The sequence below is a fragment of the Phoca vitulina genome, unplaced genomic scaffold, assembly GCF_004348235.1.
Source record: "Phoca vitulina isolate PV1807 unplaced genomic scaffold, GSC_HSeal_1.0 scaffold28, whole genome shotgun sequence".
Lineage (NCBI taxonomy): Eukaryota > Metazoa > Chordata > Mammalia > Carnivora > Phocidae > Phoca > Phoca vitulina.
Genome location: NW_022589731.1, coordinates 8,483,541 through 8,508,048, shown reverse-complemented (window position 1 = coordinate 8,508,048; position 24,508 = coordinate 8,483,541). Strand labels below are relative to the sequence as shown.

General features: G+C 47.2%; 1 protein-coding gene across 1 annotated transcript in view; it reads right to left on the bottom strand.

Annotated features, from left to right (window-relative positions):
• RBM20 (RNA binding motif protein 20) overlaps positions 1-24,508 on the bottom strand; it is a 178,398-nt gene that overhangs the window by 15,174 nt on the left and 138,716 nt on the right. Inside the window, exons 6-9 of the mRNA XM_032423002.1 lie at positions 16,932-17,075; positions 13,839-13,970; positions 7,835-7,914; positions 5,415-6,081 (exon numbers count right to left, since the gene is read on the bottom strand). Of these exons, the coding sequence (XP_032278893.1) occupies positions 5,415-6,081; positions 7,835-7,914; positions 13,839-13,970; positions 16,932-17,075 (1,023 nt within the window). The remainder of the gene's footprint in view (positions 1-5,414; positions 6,082-7,834; positions 7,915-13,838; positions 13,971-16,931; positions 17,076-24,508) is intronic.

The following is a 24,508-nucleotide window of genomic DNA, read 5'->3' as shown; positions in this document are numbered from 1 at the left end:
TCTAGTTCTGATTTCTTATGAGCAGACACACCCCTCTTGAGTTGACAAGGAGCCAGCTGGGGCAGGAGCTCAGGGCTGACTGGTTTAACCAGTTATTACCAGACAGGGGAAGAGAGTTGAAATCCTTATGTCCTTGCTCTTCCTGGCATTTGGAGCAGAAGATTGCACTGTAAGCTCTGCTCTAGTCTTCTAAGCTAACCCAAGTGCAAAGCAGCTCCAAATGCCTTTTTAGCCATCAGAATCCATAGCGTCTACCAACAGACCTCTTTCTTTATTTTATCTCCCTGAATAAACTATCTATGGCCCTCCCTTGTCCAAGTAAGTAATCCTTACCCTCCCCAAGCAATTCCTACAGCCACACTCCTAGGTTAACACAATAGAGGAACCACCACCCCCCCCCCCCCCAACCCCCCAAGTCCAAACTGGGAGAGGCAGGGACAGCATGGCTGGCGGGAAGCATCTCGCCAGTAGGATCCCGGTGCTTCCTCCCTGCAGACAAAGGAAACAGAGCAGTGCCTTCAGTGCACCCTGTGCCCTGGGATCATGTGAGAGTAGCAGCTTAAGGGAAACCAACAAATGCAACCAATGCACCCAGCTGTCCACACCAGCTCACAGAGGAAGATATTAGGTCTTAACTGTTGCAAGCAGAGCTCTGCCTCCACAGGGCTAGGGCTACTGATAAACACCTCCTAACTGTTCTCCCCCTTCTGCTCTGTGGCCTCCTCCCAAGTCTATTCTCCCCAAGGCAATCAAGAATGATCACTCCAAAATGCAAAAACTATCATAACCTCACTGCACCTTCTTGCTTAAATATTTCATTTGCTCCCCCTTGCACTTGGGATGAAGACAAAAATCTGTAACCTGCCTACAAGGCCTTGCATGATATGACCCCGTTGACAAACCAGACATACCTCCCACCATTCTAACCCTGGCTGTCTCTGTTCCAGCAACACTGGCCTTCAGCCACAGGGCCTTTGCACATGTTGTTCTATCTGGTCTTCTTTTTCACTCAGTGAAACCTACCATTCCTTCAAATCTCAACAGTCCCATCCTAACCCAGGGAAGCCTCTGATTCATCACAGGCATTAACAGCACTGTAGACCTCCATCGCCTTCTTAGCACTCAACACGCATGCTCTTCTACTCATATGAGCAATTGATTAGTATGTCTTTCCACTAAACCATGAGTTCATGAGATCAGGGGTCATTTCAGCCTTCACTCAGAACTGTAGTCCCCGTACTAGGTGCTCTGTGGACATCAGTCAATAGAAGAATGGAGACCTGAAGGCTTTAAGGAGGGGGTGGAGCGTTAACTAGCTCACACCTGCCTCTGGCATGCTTGGGTCTCTGTCTAGGCTCCGAACTAAGCATAAATAGTTTTTCTATTTCTCCCTCCTATGGACTGTTTATACTGGGGGCTGCATTCTAGGGACCCCTGGGCTCCATCTGGCCCACAGACATGTTTTGGCCTATACAGTTTCTAAAATGTGGGAAATTTCACAGATATCTGGACTTTGGTGCTGCTCCTCAAAAAGTGGGGGCTCTCACAGCACAGGGCATGCAGTCTGGAATGGCAGCCATGAAACGGAGCTGAGCAGTGGCTAACTGCCCCCGACAGGTACCTCCTCCTTGGTCTGCCATGGCCCCTTCTCTCCACGTTGGCTTCACTCCTAGTATCTGGTCTATATCCCCTGCCTGGCTTCCCTTCTCCAAGCACCTGGGTCTGTAACCCTTGATCGCCCTTCTTTCCCATGTTCACCGTACTCAGCGACTTGATTTCTCTCCTTCTTTCTGTGGTCTTGTGGTCAAGGCTGGGCCCCATGTGTGGACCTGGCCATCCACCAACACTGAGCAGCACACACACTAGCTTCTCCAGCACAGGCACTTTCTCCAGAGATCTTAGAAATTTCAAATGAGCACAAGCTCATTAAAGTCCTACCACAGCCTTGTGATCACACTCATTTCACAAATGAGAAAACTGAGGCAGAGCAGAACAGGGTGTGACCTGGTTCTCAGAAGCCTGGCCTATCTCCAGGGTCCAGGTGCAGTCATTCCTTTCTTCCTTCAACAAATACTTACTGAACACCTGCTCTGTGTCAAGCCCTGATCTAGTGAGCACTGCAGACAAAAATTCCTGCCCTTGTGGAGGTTACCTCTGGGGGGTGGAAGAGATAGACACTAAATAAAGACAGACATCAAGGGATAGCTTGGACCAGGAAAGGTAAGCAGAGAAGGAAGGGAAGCAGGTTGGGACATTGTGGTTTTATGTAGAGGTATTTCTGGCCAGGAATATACTTGGGGTGAGCATGACAACAAGTAAACACAAAGGAGGGGAGGAGGGAGACAGGCAGACTTCAGCAGGGCGGGGCGCCTAGGCAGGTGAACACATGTAAAGGCCCTGTGGTGGGAGGTGCCCAGTGTATTAGGAAAAAGGCAAGGACACCGTCCTCAGCCCTGCTGCCTTCCAGCTCCAAGTTCAGTCACTGAACTCATCTGACTCCTGGGGCAGCCCTGGGGGGTTGGGGTTGTTCTCAAGATTGTGATATACAGTTTGACATCAGTGAGGAAGACTTTGTTCTGCTGATATTCCACCAACTGGTTTTGGGCTTCCTGGCTCCGAAACCACAGAAACAATCCGTTGGGGACCCCAACAAGTCCCTACTGACCCCACTCTAGGGCTATTAGAGGCAGAACCAGCCAGAGAGACAGAATTTGGGGAAGCCCATGGGGCTTTCTGGGCATCTTTTTTTGCATCAGGGCTCTGGGATGACCCACAGTATGTGTCACCTCAAAAGGGCAAACCGATAAAAGCAAGTGGGTAAAACAGTAGGAGCAGTAAGCTTACCGAAGAGGAATAGCAGAAGTATGGGTAGGATTGGGAGGGGGCAGCTCCACCCCTTTGCCATGGGGACACAGGGTTCTAGGCTGGTGGCATGTGTATGAGGTCCAGGCTGGAGCCCCTGCCCAAGGGGTTGTTGCTCTCTGCCCCTCTGAGCCTCTTCTTGAGAGGATGGGCACTGACCCATCATTAGCCCCTTAGATCCCTCCAAGCATAGACATGCTTCTTAAAAACATCCTCTGGTTCACAGGTCCTCGGGATCCAGTTCAAGTCCTCAGCGAGGCACACGAGGGTCTTCCTGGGCCCACCCAGGTCCCTAATCTCATCTCCTGAGCTCCCCCTGCTATTCCAGTCAGGAGAAACTGTGGCAGACTTTGAGAATGGGCAAAAAGACTACAGGGTGTTCTTTCCATGGAACGCTGGGCAGTTCGTTGTCTAGCACACCCCTCCAGGAGGTCTGGTCCCACAGAGTCTGCACTTTTCGTTATCATGAGCTGAACTATTTACAACCCTGTAAACTGCAGAAGACCGAGGGTAGTGCAAATGATTCTCGTTCATAGAGATGCAAAGGAATTTTATCTGGTGGAGATGCCACTTTGGAAGAGGCCAGTTTTCGATCTGTTAGCAAATTCACTTCCGCGTTCCTGATCGCCTCTCCATGTTGCCTGCTCTCTGGCATAAACGCTCTAGACCAGCGTTTACGTCTTCCTGGCTCCCTCATTAATTCATGAGTTAAATAACATCTTTGACATGTATTCATTTTCTGTTTGCATGAGAGCCATGATTTTACTTTTTAAAAACGTTATTCTTTAATATGCCCTAAAGATGCTGCCACACCGAGTATTTGCAGGTTCTTTTTTTTTTTTTTAAGATTTTATTCATTTATTTGACAGAGAAAGACACAGCGAGAGAGAGAACACAAGCAGGGGGAGTGGCAGAGGGAGAAGCAGGCTTCCTGCTGATCAGGGAGCCCAATGTGGGGCTTGCTCCCAGGACCCTGGGATCATGACCCGAGACGAAGGCAGACGCTTAACGACTGAGCCACCCAGGCGCCCCTATTTGCAAGTTCTTGAAAATAGTCTTCCCTTCTCGCTTTTGCCCTCGCTGCTTCCCAGATGGCTTTTTCCCCCCACTTTCAATGCCCAGCTCACATGTCACCTCCTCTGTGAAGCTTCCCCCTCTCCTTGCACAGAGGGAAGGCCCCCGGAGCAGCTCATCCACTACTCTGCTCCAGCATGGGCCCCACTAAATGTCAATCATTTTGTAGCTCTCCTTCCACCATTAGACCTGGGTCTCCACCACAGCATGGACCCTGTCCCATTCACCTCTGGACCCCACCCCACCCCCCCACCCTCCCACGCTGTGCCTAACACACTGCCTGGCCAAATAGCAAAGTGCATACAAGAGTAAGTGCAGTAGGGCGCCTGGGTGGCTCAGTTGGTTAAGCGACTGCCTTCGGCTCAGATCATGATCCTGGAGTCCCGGGATCGAGTCCCGCATCAGGCTCCCTGCTCGGCAGGGAGTCTGCTTCTCCCTCTGACCCTCCTCCCTCTCATGCTCTCTGTCTCTCATTCTCTCTCTCTCAAATAAATAAATAAAAATCTTTAAAAAAAAAAAAAAAAAAAAGAGTAAATGCAGTAGTGGACAAAAGGGTGACTCTTCAGTGTCCATGGAGTTGAGAATTGGGCTCTTATTTCGACTTAGTCCCTGTCACCAAGTCCTGGGTCAGACTAGGAGATACACATGTAGGATTTTTAAAATTGGGTTCTTTATGCAGACCCACCCCGCTCCCCAACCTCCACTATCCCGCTTCTACTTAAATGGAGGTGGTTTGGGCCAGAAGGAAGTGTAAGCCCAGTGAGAGTGTGAATTTTGTACCCAGAGTCCTCACGACCCACCGTGTGAACTGAAGTTATGCAGTACATTATAAGCCCTTTCCGACGCGTGGATGAAAGGTACCAGCCAACTGCCGAGCACTTTTATTACAGTGGAAGTAAAGCTCTGGACAGTGTCCAGAGCACCACACCAAGCCCTGGACACCCAGGGTACGTTAGAGGGTGGGGGCTGCTTCTCTTTACCACCTCTCATCAAACTCCAGGGTCGGCAGATGCTTTTGGCAGGAGAAAGGATGGATCAGACCAAAGATCTCATCTCCCTGGGCAGAGTCTGTGGGTGCAAACACCGTGGGGCCCCTCTGCCCTGGACACACACAGGACCCCAGAAGGCCTTTGCATCACATCGCTGCCTAACTTCCAGCAAAGGCAGCAGCGTGCCGAGGGATTTGGAGCCCCATCGCTCTGCTATTTCTGGACTGTGTGTCCTTGGGCAACTAACTTGGGCTCTCTGTGCCTCAGTTCCCTCATCTATAGCCATAGTAGTATTAGTACCAATATTACCTCATACGGTTGCTGTGAAGATTAAATACCTTGATTGAAATAAGGTGTTTAGTCCAGTGCCTGGCACGGAGTCAACTTTCAGTGTTTCATTCATTCAATAAAAGCGCATCATCATTATATTAATACTGCCCTGCTCGGGAACCTGCCTCTCCTTACCTGGGGAAGAGATTGCGTCATTACCTCGTTCCCCGCCATCCTTTCTTTTCTGTCATCAGCTCCTCCTTGGTCTCTGTCGGGTCTCTTGGTTCTGTTTTTCTCACTCTGCTTAGACTTGGTGCTCTCAGGGACGCTAGTGACCTTCGGCTCCAGCCCGTCTTCCTTGCCTGAGTCCTCGGGGTGGGGGTGTCTGCTGTCCCGCAGTCTGGCCTCCTCTTTCCTCCTGGACCTCCCAGGAGCATCCTGCTGCTGCTTTCCATACTTGTCCGATTTGCCTTTGGGCTCCTTCCGGTAGTAGCTGTCTTCTCGGCTTTTGTAGCCCGATGCAGAGTGGAGCAGCGGGGGGGACCCAGGCCTCAGGTGCTTCTCTCGGTGGCCCATCCTTCCCTCGAGCCGCTCCTCTAACTCGGCTTTTTCCAGTTGCCAGGGGTAGTGTTTGCGATCATGTGGCCACGTGTCTGCCCTGTCCCTCTTGTCCTCCCCGTTCTCCCTCCAGGGGCCCAGGTCTCGCTCCTCCTCCCTCCTGGCATAGGGCGAGTGCTCCCACGAGTCCCGGCTGTTGCCCCAGTCAGCCCGGGTAGGGCCCAGAGGGCTGTGGGAAGAGCTGCAGGAGGTGAAGCTCGGAGTGTGGGACCTCGGGGATAGTGACCGGCTCATCGGACTGCGAGACCGTGGCCTTTCTGGGCCGTATCTGTTAGGGAGCAAAGGAGTGGGTTTTAGAATCTGCACGTCCCCCAGCCCCCATGCACAGATACACCCCAGTCCCTCACACAGACATACTGCACACATAACTCTGTGTGGCCTTACGCTCTTCACAACAACCGTACAGACAACAGAGTGGTACAGGAGAAAGCTTTTCCTCCCTCTGGGCTTCTAAGAGGAGGGATTTTCCCTAAGTACAGTCCTGGTCATCTCCGCCCCTTTACCCATTCTGTTCCTGGGAACTGGGATAAATAATTGGACTGGTTTGGCTCCGTTCCATCTTTGTTCCTCTTGGAAGGAAGCTAGGCTCAGGGGGCGGGCAACTCTCCTCCTGGGGTGTAGGGAGGTTGCCCTGGTCCAGCCTGGTGGGCAAAGGCTCCCTGACCCTGGGGTTCAATGACCCAGACTCTTGGCTACAAGACCAAAGCCACACCCCACCTGGCCTCTACCGTAATAAAGGCAACCTCTTGGCCTCCGTTTGTCTCGTTTACTTCTTATCTCAGTTTGTTCAGATCCTGGGCATGGTAGAAGGAGGCTAATTACTGGGGAGAACGAGAGTGAGGAGGCCAGGCTCAGAGATCCCAAACCAAAGAAAGAACTAGGAAGGCATTTTAGGGTTGGAGGTTTGGAACCTTAGAGCTCCGACATGCTTGTGTTTCAGATGAAGAAACTGAATCCCAGAAAAGGACCTCAATCTGCTTAAGATTCAGAGCAAGACCTCCTAGTTCTCCTGACACTCCACCACAGAGCTGCAAGCAGCATGGTATGGCTTTATATGTATCTTTTTAAAAAACTCAAACAACCATTTAAAAAAAAAAAATCCCAAATAAATGGAAATCCCAAACCCAAGCAGCTACATAAAAAGATACACAAACACATAAGCACACACTCTCACTCTCTCTCTTTCTGAAGGTTGCTTGGTTATTAGGCAGATCCACTTAATCATATATATATATACCTATTATTCTAAAAAGAATGGGCGATTTTCATTTGGTTCCCAAATACAGGAAACCCATGCAGCCCTGACTGACCAGGGGACACCCAGATGTGGCTCACTGGACCAGGCTGCCTTAACCATCTGTGGGGACTCAGCCTGGACTCAGCCCTCTGAAGTGACGTTAGAGCGCCACCCGTGGCGGCAGGGGGTAAGATCCACAGACTGTGTTCGACCTTGGCTCTCCACGGGGACTATCTCTGTGGGGCAGCAACAGTGGGAAACTTGGAGCCCCAACTTAGTCACAAATCCAGTCGAAAGAAATGAGTTCTAAAACTGAATACATTCAGAGTAAGTGACTGATCAAGTCCCTACTTTTTGGGGGGTTCATCTACATTCCTGTTCCCACATCTACATTCAGCCCATGAAAAATCAACAGGTGGCTCTAAATAGAACACACACACACACACACACACACACACACACTTACTTTCAGGCGGTTTTAGCAGAGCGTAGACTTGCCCCAAAGGGCCAAATATCAACAGAACCCCTCCTCTATATATTCCTTTCCAACAAAAGAAGGGCTGATGAGAGGAAGCCTACCAACTTGCATTTTCCTGAGGCCTACCCTGGAGCAGCACTCTGGACTAGACTGATGCCTTCTATCAGGCACGTGGAAAAGTAGGGCCCAGAAAGGCTGATGGACAGGACAGGGGCAAGGGCAGGGCACACTACCTCTACGAATGAGACATAGGAGAGTGTCCCAGCTGCCCAGAATCTGCCCTGACGTCCAGGGCTAGGGCCTCACCTGTCTGCTTCCCGGAACATGTCCCTCTCCCTCTGGGAATGCATGTCCTGGATGATGGCAGCCACAGTTTTCCCAGGTTTCTAGGCAAAGTCAGAGAGGTCATCATCAGACCAGAGATGGCCATACAAACGCCAAAGAGAAGCAACGAGGACTTGGGTCCATGGCCTGGTCCACCCAAAGGGAAAAAGTACCTTCCTAGAGGAAGAAAAAGTTTAATCCAGGGCATGAGGAGGGTTAGCATAATGCTGAATGGAGTGGCCCTGACATTTTGGGTGCCTCTTTATCATAGAACATTTTGAACATACGCAAAAGCACAGAGAATGGTATATTGAACTTTCATGCTCCATTTCCGTTGTCAACAGTTCTGACCAGTCTAGTTCATCTATACCCCCACCCTTTTCCCCACCCCACAGAATACTTTGAAGCAAATCCCAGACATAGGATCTTTTCATCCATCCTATGAGGACACTGACGTGGCTCAATAACCTCACAGGGGGACCATCCACGGTGCTCATGGTCAACACATCTTGCTGCGTTTCAGACAAGGGTGAGAGTCCAAGTCCCATACTGTCCCAGGGAAGCACTGGCATACTAGAGGGATGGACCTGGACTTGAGGATCTCAACCCAGGGAGAACAGCCCAGCTCTGCCTCCAGCCGGCTGGGTGATCTGGGGTCAAGGCTTGCTGTCTGTGGGAGACTCACTTTCTCCACCTGTAAAGGTGAGATAATGAGGCCTATCTGGCATCCACCAGTAGCCTCGGGGCATGGCGGGCTATGCTGAGAAAAGTCACAGGCGCTGGGCCTACATAAAAGGAGCTGCTGGAGGGTTTCCTCTGACCCCTCTGTGGCTGTTTTCCATGCCTCAAAAGTCCCGGGAAGATGCTGAAACCTTCAGTATGAGCCCTGAACCTGTCACAGCCAGGCCCTGTCAGAGCAGCCCTGATCCTTCTCGACATTACTGTGCTTTCCAGGGTCTCCATCACTTCTCACCTGACTCCTTCCACCCGGATACCCTCTCTGTTTAGCTGATTCACCACAGCCTTCAAGCCCTACTTGGTAATGGTTTTCCCTTCTTTACACAAGCAAGTCACACTGCCTTTTGCCCCTGGACTTCTAGGAGCTCCGTACTGATTCACTCATGTTCAAGTCTTACATAATTTCCACAAGAATAGCCTGTCTCTTCAGTTACACAGCAAACTCTTCCCAAGTGAGGACCAAGCCTCCTATTCCCTGTAGCTCTCAGCACCACGTCTTATCTGCAGAAGACCCCCAGTTACCATTTGCTGACTCTTCCTGAGAGCACCATGGAACATACCCAAGAGACCCTCTCTGTGGCTGGGAGGCTGGCAAGACCAGTGACTCTGAAACCAGGCCCTCTGCCCCCAAACCACCTAGGACCCTCAACCCCACCCCAAATCCACTGAAGGGAAATCTCTGGTCAAGAGAACCTGAAAACTCCCCTGACGATTCTCTGATGCAATAACTGGGAGACACTGGTTCAGATTAGTCCAAGTTCCCCTCCGCATGTAAGATGCTATGGTTCTGGAGAAGTCTCTCTAGAACAACCCAGAACAGCTCATTCTTCTCGTCTAGGTCTGCCACAAGAAAAAACTCACTTTTTTTATTGATCCTTCAGATTTGCTCTTTCTCATTTATTCCATGTATTTGCGGGACACCTGTTATGTGAAAGGTTCTGCCCCAAGTGCCCCGAGGAATAGAGCCTCTGCCACAAAGAGGGTACAGGGAGACATGATGGCCAGCATGAGGATAGGAGAGGAGAGGTACCTTAAATCTCTCCTTTCTCTCCCTCCACTTTGCCTGGTGAGCCAAAGGTAAAGTTAGAGGAAGACCCATCAAAATTTCCCCCTACCTCTGCAAGCTCTGGTGGGACCCCAGGTGGTGGCCCCCTTGGCCCAGAGACACAGACGGATACGGTGTTTTGCCGTCTACTTCCCCAGTAGCGTTGCCCCTCTTCCACCCCTGCCCTGAGGTGACACAGGCCTGGCCAACCACAGCATGGCCTTCCCTGGCCACAGAGATTGGTTCAGGGAAGGACATGTGTCCCAAACGAGCCCGATCACAGTGCCGCTCAGGACATCTGAGGAAGCTTCTCGGAAACACTCCAGCTCTCTTGTTGAAGGAACCAGGAGGATGAGAAGCCAGACCTGCTGCAGTCAATGAAGCCATCACGCCACCTAGAGGAGGGAGGTGAGGCTGCCCGGGGCCATCCCAGGGAGACCCCCCCCCCAAAACGAAGCAAAGTGAGCAGAAGGCAGAGTGGAGAGGAGCCAAGCCCTAATGATATCACTGAGGCCCCGAAGCCAGCTGCATCCGCAGCCAGGGCTACTCCTGGACTTTTCATTTACACGAGCCAATAAATTCAATCATTTTTTTTTTTTTTACTTTAGTCCATAAGCTTAAATGAGATCATTTTCTGTCACTTGCAGAGAAAGTCCTAGCTGATTCATGTCAACATAGGGACCATGATGCATGCATTCCCATGCAGCTGAAGTGGGTTTTGAGATGCTTTCACAGGAGAGGCACTGTGACAGCTTGGGAGCAGAAAATCCTTTGTAAAGGGCAGAAAACAATGTGTTCTAGACCCTTGCTGCTTACGGTGTGCTGTGAGAACCGGCCACACCGCCTGGGAGCGCGGTGGAAAGGCAGAATCACAGCCCTGCCAGAAAATTTTAACAGGACCTGCAAGTGATTTGTACGCACACTAAAGTTCGAGAAGCTCTGTTAGAATACTATCTGCTGCTTACGGGCTGGATGACTATAAGCAGATTACCTGATTTCTCATGTGGACAGTGGCAATCCTACCAACACAATATAGAGATGCAGACATATGCAAAGCCAAAACAGTCCCAGGTTTTGATCATGGCTCTTCCAGTACCTATGATCTTGCGCAAGTCACTGAACTTCTTTGGGCCTCCTCTTCCTTATCTATAAAACTGAGATAACAAATATCCTTCTGACAGAACTGATGTCAGGATTAGAGTAGATAATGTACGTGAAGTGTCTGGGGCATGACCTGACCCAGAGCACCAGGACTCAATTAAAAGTACCTATTCTTGTTACTATTGTTGTACTGTTATAATTACTGTTATTATCCACCCTACACACCTCACAGGCGAAGGTGAGTGCAAGACTCAAAGAGATAATACATGGGGGAAAAAAAGTGCTTAAAACCAAAAAGCTCAAGGTAGAGTCCTTTCCTGATCTGGTAAACTGAGGTTCACACAGTTGAAGCACCTTGTCCAAGCTCATCAAGGCAGGACGAGGTAAAACCAAGGTAGCACAAGCACCCTCCCATCTGGAATAGGTCACATGGTTGTCAGTGGTTCTGTTTTCCCGTTCTTCCTCACACCAGACTGTGAGCTCCTCGACCAGCTTGCTAGGTCTATAACCATGGTGCCTGGCCCAGTTCCTGCCCCCAGTGGGCACTCAGCAAACATGTGCTGAATACAGACCTTGACCATCTGACCTCTTTAACCTATGGTGTTGTACCACCCCAAACCATTTCCCACAGTAAGGTACTATGGTGCCTTAGTACCTTAAAAAGCTGAGTACTCCTGCTAATCCTAATTAGAATCTTACAACAACATCTCATTTACAGACCGAAGATCCACTGGGAATTTAGTGCAGAAATTCAATTCTAGCCTCCAGGGGAGAATCCAGGAGAATAGAAATTTTGGCTGCAAACAGAATGAGATGGGATCTTCCATTTGTCTGAGAAAAGCAACATGCTTTCATTCCCCAGGGGAAAATAAAAATGCCAGGTTCTGCTAGAATTGTTGGCAAAGGAACTTCAGAAGCAATACTGCAAGCAAAGCAGAATCAAGGCTTTGGCAACATTACCATCTACACATGTAGACTTGTCAGAATGCCACTCCTAGCTAGCAACAACCACTGAGCCTTTGTCTCCTGCCTTCAATCTTGAAGGCAGATTCAAGGTTGTGGGTCTTGAACAAAATGGACCCTCAGTAAATGTGGGATAAGCTGAAGCAAACTGGTAGGGCCCTATTACAATGGGACAGTACACAGCACAAAATAAGAAGTAGATTTGAATACAAATATACCAATTTAATTACAATAAATCCAAATGGACTAAGGGCTCCAGTTAATTGAACTTCTTGCAAACCATGAAGAAGACACAATCTAAAGAAGAGCATGGGCAAATGACCTTAAAAGAAACGTTCCACTACAGAAGATCCAAATGGAATGGCCAATGAACATAGGAAAAAGGGATCACCTCAATTAGTAATCAGGACAATAAAAAAATAAAACCATGATGGGGTGCCTGGGTGGCTCAGTCGGTTAAGTGTCCGACTCTTGGTTTCTGCTCAGGTCATGATCTCAGGGTCTTGAGATGGAGCCTCGTGTCAGGCTCCCTGCTCAGCGGGGAATCTGCTTCTCTCCTTCTCCCTCTCCTCCTCCCCCCACTCATGTGTGTGCTCTCTCTTTCTAAAATAAATAAATAAATCTTAAAAAAAAAAAAAAGAAAAAGAAAACCATGATAAACCAATATACTCTCCCAGATAGACAAAAATTAAAAAGTCATATAACAAAATGTGAGTAACAATGCATACCACTAAAAACTTTTACACTAGTAGGAATGTAAATCTGGGACAACTAATTTTGAAAAGGGCTTGCTAGTAAACTTCAGGGTAAGCATGCCTTGAGATGTAGCAATTCCACTCCTAATTATGTGTGTGCCCCTAGTTATACGCTTGTGTACGTATGTACCAGGAGTAACTTGTCCCTAATACCCTAAAACTGGAAACAGCCCAAATGTCCATCAACAGCAGAACGTATAAATAAATTCATAGTCATACAACGGAAATTTATGTAACAGTGAAAATAAATAGACACACCCAGCATGGATGGTAGTGTTGAATGAAAGAACACAAAGAGTATAATTCCATTCATGTAAAGTTCAAAATTAGGCAAAACTAAATGATAATGTTAAGGGAGGCAGAAATGGGTTGTAGAACTATAAGGAAAAGCAAAGAAAGGATCATCCTCAAAGTCAGGAGAGTGGAGAGGGAGGGGTGGAGCTTGATGAGGGACTCAAAGGGACTTCTGGGTGCCACTGGTGTTGTATTTCTTGACTTTGGTGGTGGTTTTATGGGATTTATGGGATTTCAACCATTACTACTTAAAAAAATTTTTTTAAGTATTTATTTATTTATTTATTTATTATTTGAGGAGTGGGGGAAGCAGAGGGGGAGGGACAAGCGGACTCCACACTGAGCACAGAGCCCAACAAGGGGCTTGAGATCATTACCTGAGCCGAAACCAAGAGTCGGAGGCTTAACTGACTGAGCCACCCCGGTACCCCCATTATTACTTTTTAAACTATACAGTACATAATTAGTCGTTTTTCTGAATAAAATAAGGAAGAAAGGAAAGAAAAGAAAAAAGAGAGAAATGTAGAACAAGCTAAAACAGAAACAAAAGCCCTATTTGGAATTACCTGAATTCATCCCTGACAATCATTCTGACAATGGCCAATTCAGTCATGTGCTGCTTAGAAGGATTTCTATGGGGCTTAAGACATAATTATAGAGGACAGAGGAGAGAATAAGAGATCAAGGTGGGGTGGTGATGAGAAAGGAAGAGAAAGTTACTGAAGATCTCTATGGGTAGAGAAGAAGGTTATATTTAGAGGTTTATGCTTGGAGCTCCCACCTCTGAAATGCAATCACCTTTCCCTTCTTCCTTCATCCTTCAAAAGACTTCCCTTGTAAAATCCTCCTTGGATCCCATGTAGCTAGTCATCCTGTCTCCAGCATCCTTTTGCATTTTGTAGTTACCTCAATAAGCATTTTTCTTGCCATGTTATAAAGGTTGGCCTTCCCATGTGATATTCCCAAAGGCAGTAGGTAGTCTTTGGATGTTTTCCTGTCTTCTCCTTCCCGCCAGCACTCAGGCCAGTGCCCCAGAAGGAGACACTCAGCTGATGCTGTTGAATGACTAAACAATGAGAGAATGCTTTACCTTCAGCTGTAATTCCTTGTATCTCTTGGACATCCGAATGAGCAACTTCTCACCATTGATCACAGCAGATTTTTCTTGGTAATACTGGACCATGGCCTGGGCAGCTTCTGTGTAAGCCATCTCTAAAAAGGCCTAGGAAAAAATGGAAGGACATAAGCTGAAGTTGACTTGAATGGTCTTTTGTTCTTGTTGGGGGGGGGGGGGGCCGAGGGAAAGGGAGAGAGAGAGAGAGAGAGAATCTTGAGCAGGCTCCACACCCAGCACAGAGCCTGATGCGGGTCAGATCATGACCCGAGCTGAAATCAAGAGTCAGACGCTTAACCCGCTGAGCCACCCAGGCGCCCCTGACTTGAATGGTCTTAAACAAAATTCAGTACTATGTATAATTCCATGTCTATGAAGATCAAGATAGGCAAAATGAATCAATGCGGATAGAAGTTAGAGCTGAGCTTCCCTCTGGGGCGGGGGTGGGGTTCTGACTGGGTGGGGCATGAGGAAACCCTCTGAGGTTCTCTGGAAATGTTCTCTATCCTGACCTTCGTGGTAATTACATGGGTGTACCATGTAGAAAATTAATGGAGTCGCACACTTAAGACTAGTACACTTCAGAGTATGTATTTTATACCTCAATAAAAAGAAAAAAGATCAGTACAAGAAGCTGTCTTTGATCCCATCTGTTCAAAGAGACCTATTTATTAACTTCACCCAAAGAGCTCATTATGAGATGGCCCCTCTCCTGATCCCCCTGGTTACCAATAATTCGTAAATTATGTATATCCATCCTGGGCTGCATCATGCCACAGGATACCCCTGGGATGGGAGGATCCATTAACCCACAGTTCCCTGAGGCGCTGTAGTGGGGAGAGCAAGTCTATTGTACAAGTGACCTTGGGCTGATCCTTGCAAAATGTGCTATTTTGTTACAATGAGGGCAGGAGACACAGACCCAGCCATGAGTCTTTGAGCTCTCACTTTCTTTGCAAAGAAAGAAAAATACTAAACAACTCAGGGGCTCCCAAGGCTTGAAAGAAGGCCGTGGCTTTTTAAGTTTCAGAGAAAGGAAAACCCTCAGTTACAGCTCTACAGCGTTTTCCCTCTTTATTTAACTGTTCTGATAAAACACAAGAAAATGGGCTTTTGCATTCAATCAGTGTCTCCAGAGAGTGTCTAAATAGACTGTTTTGACTGACCCGCTAGTTTACCCCAATAGCTGCTGTGGTGGATGCTTCCTGTTACTATTGCTTAGATTTGTTTGGTTTGTACTCTATGGACAGCACAGAATCCCTCGATGTTGAAAAGGGAAAGTGGTCTGTGACAAGGGAGCCCTCACTGCAAGCCCCTACACTCCCAGTTCCTTAAACGGAGTGGGCTAACCAAGCTTGTCTTCCCTCCTTCCCTCACATCTGTTTCTGAATTTCAGAGATGCTTTTCCCTGCTGTCACAGTCTATGGCAGATATGTGGGAGATGAAGAAGTCAAGATTCTTTAGGGTTTTATTTCAGATCCTGCCACCCAGCTTTCTAAGTGCCTCTTGCTTGATGCAAACATTTTAGCACCTCCAGCTCTCAACTGTCAAATGGAAATAATACTAATTCAGGGAATCTCACTGCATTAATGTTACAAGCTGAATTTTGTACATTTACCCAAAATAGAATTCTGAGCAGTCAGAACAAAGGGACTAAGGGAGTAGTCTAAGCCCATGTTGATGGAGGAAGACCACTGATGATCTGATGTGGCTCAGAGTCTCTAAAGTTCATGCATTCATTAAGAAAAGAACTTCCCGGGGAGCCTGGATGGCTCAGCCAGTTGAGTGCCCTACTCTTGGTTTTGGCTCGGGTCATGATCTCAAGGTGGTGGGATCGAGTCCCGCATCATGCTCTGTGCGCAGTGTGAAGTCCACTTGAGATTCTTTCCCTCTCCCTCCCTCTGTGCCCCTCCCCTTGCTCACACACGTTCTCTCTAAATAAATAAATAAATAAATAAAATCTTAAAAAAAAGAACGTCTATGTCTGTTCCTTTGGTTCATAAAGTAAAAATATTTATTATTAACAGTAAAAGATTAAATATTCTTATTCCTGACCATTTCTCTGTATAAATTCCTCCTTTGACTTTAGAAACAAAGACAGCCATATATATTAACCCTCAAGTTCTCACTCAACCCCCACGGGTTAAGGGTTCTTTTTCCTTTAGACTCACCAGGCACCCATCAATTCCCACCCACTCTCCTGCTACAAGACCCAAGGGCCTCAGATGCTAACACCAAAGATCTGTGAACACATCTGTTCAGTCAGTTGTTGGCTCGCTCCAAATCCAGGCTCTCAGATACAAGAAGCTTAGATGGTAAAACCGTAGCATTAGCTCAGGGGGTTCGTAACACAGTGAAAAGACTCAAGTCCATGGGTTTCTATTTTGGGGGCCAGTTAGCTTTTCTATGTTAATGAGTCCCTCATTCCAAAGTACCTCCTTACCTCCAGGCAACTCACAGAGGCCCGTACCCATCACAAGGAGGGTAAGTTGAGACAGGGTCAACAAAACACCGCCACCAAACAAAAACCTCTGTGCTGTACCAACAAGAGGCCCAGCTGTGTATTACCTCTTTAAGAATAGCTTCTTTTTTTTTTTAATATTTTATTTGTTTATTTGAGAGAGAGAGAGAACAGAGCAGGAGGGAGGGGCAGAGAGAGAAGCAGGCTCCCCACTGAGCAGGGAGCCCAATATGGGGCTTGATCCTGGGACCCTGGGATCATGACCTGAGCTGAAGGCAGCCGTTTAATGGACTGAGCCACCTAGGAGCCCCAAGAATACCTTCTTTAAAAAAAAAAAAAAGATTTCATTTATTTATTTGTCAGAGGAAGAGAGCACACAAGCAGGGGGAGTGGCGGGCAGAGGGAGAAGCAGACTCCCCGCTGAGCAAGGAGCCCACTGTGGGACTCAATCCCAGGGCCCTGAGATCATGACCTGAGCCGAGGGCAGACGTTTAACTGACTGAGCCACCCAGGTGTCCCCCAAGAATAGCTTCTTTAAAAAAAAAATTATAGAGTTCCCTCCACCAATATGTGGTCTATCTGGTACGTGTGAAAGTGCCCAGACCTACCTGATTAGTGGACTTCATGAGGATGTAATTAGTGACCTTCCCAAAGGGCAGCCCCAGGTTAATGACGTCATTCTCCGTGCAGCTTCCTTCAGGGAGATTGCAGATGTGCACCACGCGCCCGGCACCCGTTTTCCGCTGCGCAAACTAATGGGAACAGAGAGCTGTGGCTAGTCTTCAAAATACACTTCCCTCTGGCCTTCTGCCCCAGATGTTCCTAATGACCATCTTCACCCCAATAATGATTGCAAAAGGATAACTTATGAAATTAATGCAGAAAAAGAATCCATTCCCAGACATGTATATCAATTTTATGCCACCCCATTACAGAAAAGATTTGCAACATTTTAATGAACAATCACATCCAGGACCGTCAGAGATGTGAACACATGGGCTTATCCGTGTGTCCCTGGTGGGAGGCTGTACAGCTATGGTCTCTCGATATTAAGAGCAATATTTAATAAAACTTAAAGTACAGATAGCCCATGATCTTGCCATCCCACTTTTGGAAATCTATCCTACAGAAATAAATGCACCAATATATAAACACCTATGTTCAAGGACACTGCAGTTATTTATAAGGTGGCAAAAAATTCTGGAAACAGGCTGCGTGTCCAAGAATAGGGGAATGTTTGAGTAAATGATGGTTCAAGCATACAATGGAAGACGACAGACCCATTAAAAGGCAGAGGTAAATGAACTGAGAAGGAATAATTTTACGATAGTTAAGCAAAAAAAAAACAAGTTGTCAGATAACACGCGTAGGACAATGCCTTTTTTGTTAAACAAAACAAAAAATCAGTACATGAGAAAGAGACACATCAAGCAAGTGTTGTGAAGTTTTGATCATTGTTGGAACCCGGGGTTAAATTATACTAGTCTGTACTGTTCTGTACGTTTGACATTTTTCATAATGAAAAAATTTTCAAGGATATTAGCACAGACAGAGAAAGGCAGGCAGGGGAGGATACCTATCAACTTGTCAACACTAGTTATCTTCAAAGAGCAGAACTGGAAAGAAGTAGGAGGAAAGAGGTTTTTAACATTTTTCTTACATACCTCATATTGTGTGACTACAGAAAAAAGAGCACAGCAAGGATTTGTGGGAGCCTTATATATAGACGTCCACGACAACAACCTGTGGTTTAGGGCAGTGGCTTTCACAACTGTGTTAGCCTTGAATCCTCTCCTCAAATACAAGCTTGCTCACCAGCCCAATGTATTCCACAAATAAGAGGAGACAAACCCCAGGGTCTGGACAAACCCCGGGGTCCAGCCCCCTGCCGCCGCCACCAGCCAGCAGCCCCAAAGGACCTCTGAGGAGCACAGTTTGGAAGCCAAGACCTGGGCCTAATCAAAGCTCTGGGAGGAAGTGCATCTGTTTTGTCTGTGCAAACCTGAATCAGCCTGGAGTCTCTGGGAGGTTCAAGAATTAGTACCCAGAAGCTAATCCAGTGTGGAAGAGAAGGATGCAATTTTCCAAACCTGAAACATGGTCTAATAGCATAGCCCACATTTGCATAATCACCATATTCTATGATAAAGTGAACTTCAACATCTAATTACATTTGATGTGGGTCTCGTCCCTCGTGAGGGCTAATATTTGGGTAATTCTATCACAAAAGCCCTCATTTGTCTCATCTGGGCTGAGGACAATTAGAGTCAGTAAGAATTTCCTTTTATGGCTCAGCCCTGAATTGGAGAAACCCAAATGCCCCTTGCAGACCTCCCCCTGCACCATGTCCAGAGGTCAAGAACTTTCCCAAAAAGGAACGGGATTGAGCGTTAAGGCCCAGGCAGCTCCCAGCGCAAACCTGCACCTCCAAGGAGTGCGAACAGAGCTCTTTGTAAGCTCTGAGACTTGTGCTCGCTTCGGCAGCACATATACTAAAATTGTAAGCTCTGAGACTTGGCGTCTGAGCCTGGCTAATAAGAACTGAACTCTTCTCCAGGATGACTACTAAGATGCAGGATCTCTGTCTCTCCTTTAGGGTGAGCGGGCCACACAAAGACCACAGACGCAGCTGAGCTCTGAGGCAGGGCAAAGTGGCTGGTCCTCAGAGTTTATCAACAGGCAGGCCGAGCTGGGTGCTCTGCCTGGCCTCCTCCAAGCAAGCATGCTTCTGCCCCATGTGACACTGCGGTGGTCAGCCTGGGCTAACTCGTGCTTGGACGACAGGGCAGACACACAAAACCACGGGGCCATTCTGGGCCGCTCCCTGCTCCTTGCCTGTCCGGTTGCCTAGTGACCAGCATGAAGGCCAGCACCTCTGTCACTGTCTCCTCCGGGCTGGGAAAAGCTGCCCACAAGGCTTGTACCCGAGCTGCTGGGCAGGGGAACAGGCCTCCTGAAGAGTAAGCACCCCCTCAGCTGCCAGTCACCAAAGCGCAAGAGGAATTCATGCCGTGGACACTGTTCGGTCCTAAAATGAATGGGTCTCAGTTAAGATTTACTCTCAAGTTTTAAAAATATATTTCATGAGCACTTTCTTCTCCCAAGATTTTTAATCAGAAATAAAAGTTGGATTTTATCGATTCCCTTGTTGTCACTTAATATCACATCGTCATGAGACTTTTAGCAGCCTCCCAGCTACTTATACTAATTTGGAGCTTCTCAACTGGTGGTGGGGCCCGTGGGTCTGCACTTGACTGACTCAGGGTGGAGGCCAAGGACCTCCAGTGGACCACCAGCGGCCTCTTCACTTCAACCGGTTTACTTCCATTTCTCATTTTCTGAAGTGACCCATGAAATGAAAATTTTGAGGACTGAAAAATCTTGAGAATCACCATGTTAATGGTTTGTTTGTGTTGTGTCTGGCTTCAGGGCAAGTGAGAAACCCTATCTGGTTAGAAAAAAAAAAAAAACACAACATTTTTTATGTATTATATTCTTTTGTAAATATTTGATTTAGGATAGTTTGGTCTACGTTCTTTTCTGTCATAAATCTAAAATACCTTTCCATTAAACTCAATTAGGTTCAAAGTCATATTTGATTCATAACAGGTGTCCAGTTATATGCATAAGCATTCTAATCTATTCTTGAGACCGTTTATATAAACGCGGCTATTATTTGCTTTATGCTCTATGGTAGATCCGAACAATGAGGCAGAAAAAGGGAGGGAGGAGAGCAGGACAGGGAGAGGACGGGAGAATGGGGTCTTCAGTGGAACAGCTAGAGTAAAATTTGTCCACAGGGGCCACAGATGACCCTGAGTGCCTTTGAGCATGCCATATGATGCTATACACTAATTCCCAGCCTGGGTTTTCTAATGAGTCCTTAAGGGTCTTTGAAGGTAATAGTATTTCAAAGGAGGGTCATGATTTTTGACATTTAAAAAACCTGAGTTGAGTCTCTTTATTCTATCAATATGGTAACCCTGGTTAGATCTTAAGCTGATGAGAAATTCTGAATGGTATGTCTGTGTTTTTGATTAATAAAAATGGGTAACTAGTTAATTACTCACTAATATAAGTACTTTCTTTGGCAGATACAGTACTTTTCCAAACATGGCATGCAGGGCAGTGGCTGCTTGAGGTAGGTAGGAGTCAATGATGAAGGGGTTGGGCTGTAAGAAGCGTGGGGCTTCCAGATGTAGTGGGAGACAGGGGACCTGGATCCGAGTCCCAGCCTGGCCACTGGTTGGGTGCATGACAGGGAAAAACTCATTTTCCTCTCTGAGCCTCAGTTTCCCAATGTCTGGAATGAGGGAGGTAACCTATACGTCGAGAGTCCTTTCCAGATGTGAAATATCTGTGTTTGTGTAGTTCTAAATTCTACAATTCCACTCCTCCCAGAAGACCTGCCCAGCTAAACCCTAAGATCTAAGACAATGATAACCTTCCCCAACTGTGTTGGGCATAAGCAGGAAACCTGTGTCTTTCCTACCCGCAGTCCCAGTGAATGTAATGTTTTTGCCCTCCCTCTCTATGTGATCAGCTGGTTTCAGCATATGCACACGTTCACAAGCATGTTCATCCTGCAGACGTGCCTATGTTGGGGGTGGTCTCATCTTTACAGGGCTGAAGATAAGTTCCAAGCAGTGAGCACCTTGCTGAAGAGCCCTGCCACTCCCTGAATGACTCTGTGTCTGCAGCGCCTAGGAGAGGTGAGATGATATATTGGGATGAACTAAAGAGGCAGGCCTGGTGCCTCCCTGGGGACAGGCACACACCAAGTCTGGGCCGTAAGTTCTCCAGGGACCAAGGCCAGGGCAGTGAGCATCAGACAAGACCTGGATCTGCGTCTACACCCCAGTGACTAACCCTGGGGAAGTTTCTGAATTTCTCCAAGCCTGAGTTTGCTTATCTATAAAACAGGGAAAATAAAAATTGATTCCACAGGACCCTTTAGAAGACAAAAATGCTATAAAGTATGTAAATTGCCTTGGTATGATGCCTGGCATCCAACAGGCTCCTTAAAATATGTATGTCTCCTTCATTCCCCCAACAGTTAAAGGATATGCTATGATGGTCCCCGACTGAGAAAAAAAACTCAACTGTACTGTGATTATGTAAGAGAAAGTCCGTGTTCCTTTTTTTTTTTAAGATTTTATTTATTTATTTGAGAGACAGAGACACAGCGAGAGAGGGAACACAAGCAGGGGGAGTGGGAGAGGGAGAAGCAGGCTTTCCGCTGATCTGGGAACCCGATGCGGGGCTCGATCCCAGGACCCTGGCCAGGATCACGACCTGAGCCGAAGGCAGATGCTTAACGACTGAGCCACCCAGGCGCCCCGAGAAGGTCTGTGTTCTTAAGAAATTCCTGCTGACATAGTTAGGGGTGAAGAGGTACAATGTCTCCAGTGGTTTAGAAAAAAAAAAAATGCATAAATGATTAGACGGATGGATGGATGAATAGACAGATAGATTAAGATGGATGAACAGAAGGACAAGAGAGATATTGATAGAGAATGATAAACAGGCCAAAATGTAAAGGAGTAGTGAATCTGGGCAAAAGATACACCTTTATGGCAACTTTTGTGTAAATCTGAAATATATTAAAAGTAAAAGTTACAAAAACTACACTTTAAAAGATGTGTATTAAGTGTATATGTGCTCTGGGGCAGAAGAGTAGGTGTATTTAGACAGAATCATTTAAGACTTCACCAACTTGACTTTTGGATGCGCTGCGTTGACATCCCACCCACTACTCTGCCTGGAGGGCACACATGCCACAGGTGCATCTGTAACTATCAGCCCAAAGTCAAATCCCTGAGAGAGCTAGGGTGTCAGGGGTTGTAACCAAAGTCCTGACTACTAACCTAAAGGGACAGTCATCCTTTCCCAGCCTGGGGGCCACTTCAGTCGGCCTGCAGGCCCGCTCAGACCTGGAATGCCCCCATGTGCGATCAGGGGCCTGGGCTGGCCATTTTCACACGCCGAAGTCACTTACTTAAAACCAGATGCTGCTTCTAATGGTTCATGTGGCTGAGTCCCAGGCCTCTCAACTCACTCAATCTTTTATAAATGGATGGAAATGTGAAAGCAGCAAACAGACTGTGTAGGAACTTTCTGAGACCTTTCCATGCCCTCTGACGCAGGTGGGAACAGGCTTCATAGATGAGTTCAAAGAAGAGACTGAGTTCAATAACCCACAAAGTTGCAATGAAAATGTGGCTTAGGGCAAAGGGCCTGCTGAATGAGAGGAGTCTCTCCAAGTCCTTCCTAGGGCGACAAAGCGTAGATTGGATCTTCAATAAACAATTTCTGTGTTCCAACCTGATCTCCTTTGGATGTGACCCTAATTTCACCTGACACAGCCTCTGGTTTTGTGCTAAACACACCTGAGGACAGACACAGGGCAAATATTTATTCCTTATGGCGTGGATTTTGAACATACTATGCAGATAGCAAATGGGCATGGGTTGCATAGCTATGGATGTTGGCTTAACTTGGAGGGGAGACACAGATATCTTTATTGACACTTTCATATATTTTATAAAGCATACTAGCTTTCACTTTAAGTACATCTACTTTTATTGGTGCCAGACCTGCCTACAGGTCTTGGGTGGTTCACCTGCCAAGTAACTTCAATATCCCTGTAAACCTTGGAGTCACAGAATCTTACACTCTGACGCCTAGGAGAAACTAACCGTGGGCAACTAAACAGTGGTTGATTTGTGATTACAACTCTGGTCTTGCCGAAAAATCGATCATTCGCAGACTTGATAAATCAAGGTAAATGCATTCAATAGATGGTATTACAGCATAAGATAGGGTTTTATGTTTAGATATGGAAAGACGTCTAGACACCAATTAAAATACGTATTGAAAGAACCAAGTTGCACAATATTATACGGCATTTTCTGACGTTTGCAAAAATATATACTTTTTCTAATTAAACATGCACACGTACAGTAGCTAGAGATGAACAGTATAAGACATTTACTGTCAGTTTTCCCTGTAGAGCTGGATTTTCTCTTTTTTATATTTCTGTTACTGTTTGGATTTTTTATACTATGTTTGTACTACTTTTGCAACAAAAAAAAATACTTAAGATTTGTAAAAAGAAAAGGAAAAAAACCCCAGAAAACAAAAGCCACTCAGGTATCCTGTTTCCCCCTCGCTCTTTGCTCGCTTTGAAAATGCACAAGGTGACCCCCACCCAGGGCCCAAGAGCAAGGACAGAGCTGGAGGGGCGGGGGAGGGACAGGTATCCTTTGCCACATCAGTTACTGCTCTTCACGCTCTCTGCAAGTCAGGAGACCAGGGTGCTCTGAGCCATGGACCAGGAAGGCCACAGCAGACAGACAGAGGAAAGTTCCGGAACTGCCAGTCATCTGAGGAGCAACTTAAACCTCTGGCCTTCCACAAACATGTATGTTTCTCTGTGCCTCAGTTTCCTTACTTATACAAGTTTTCTGGTGGGCAGGGTTCCGGTGAGAAAGAAACCCTGAACAAGATGTCTGGCCTCCCAGGCCAGGGCAGCCTGTCAGCAGCACCAGCACTACATAAGCTCCGAGGTGGCTGTGGAAATGGCAGCATGCAAAGTGCATCCTGGACAAGCACAAGAAAACTATTTACAGCCTGAGAAGGCCCCAGTGGCCCCTTCCAGAAACCTGATTACTCTGTTTATGACTACTCAGGCAGCCAAGGATAAAGTGCCTCTGCTCTGTCAAATGGCAAAAGCTTAAGTGAAAGTGAACACCCCTCTCCTGGGACCCTGGGGTGGGAGGGACGGGCACAAATCACCGCCAGCAGCAGCAGCAAACCCAGCACACCACTGTCAGTTCGGTGTCCCATCTCTGTCAACAATAAACACAGAAATGAAAGGCTCACACTCCCACGGAGCTGACAGAAGCGAACGTTCAGCCCAGCCTGGGCTTGGTGCAGGTGGTAGATGGGTTGTTTGGTCCTTTTAGATTTTGCAGTAGTGCAGAGACCTTCCGAAAGCCCATTCCCAGAGCCCTGCGTCGCTTTGTTTTCCTGCTTAAAGACAGGGAGCTTTAGAGACAGCAATTGCTCTTTGCTCCATGAATAACAGTGATATTATAATGGCAGAGTCCTGGCTGGTTCTGGTTTTACTCAACCAAATGTGTTTCTGAAAAGCTGTATGTAAGTGGAATGGGCCTGAAAAAGC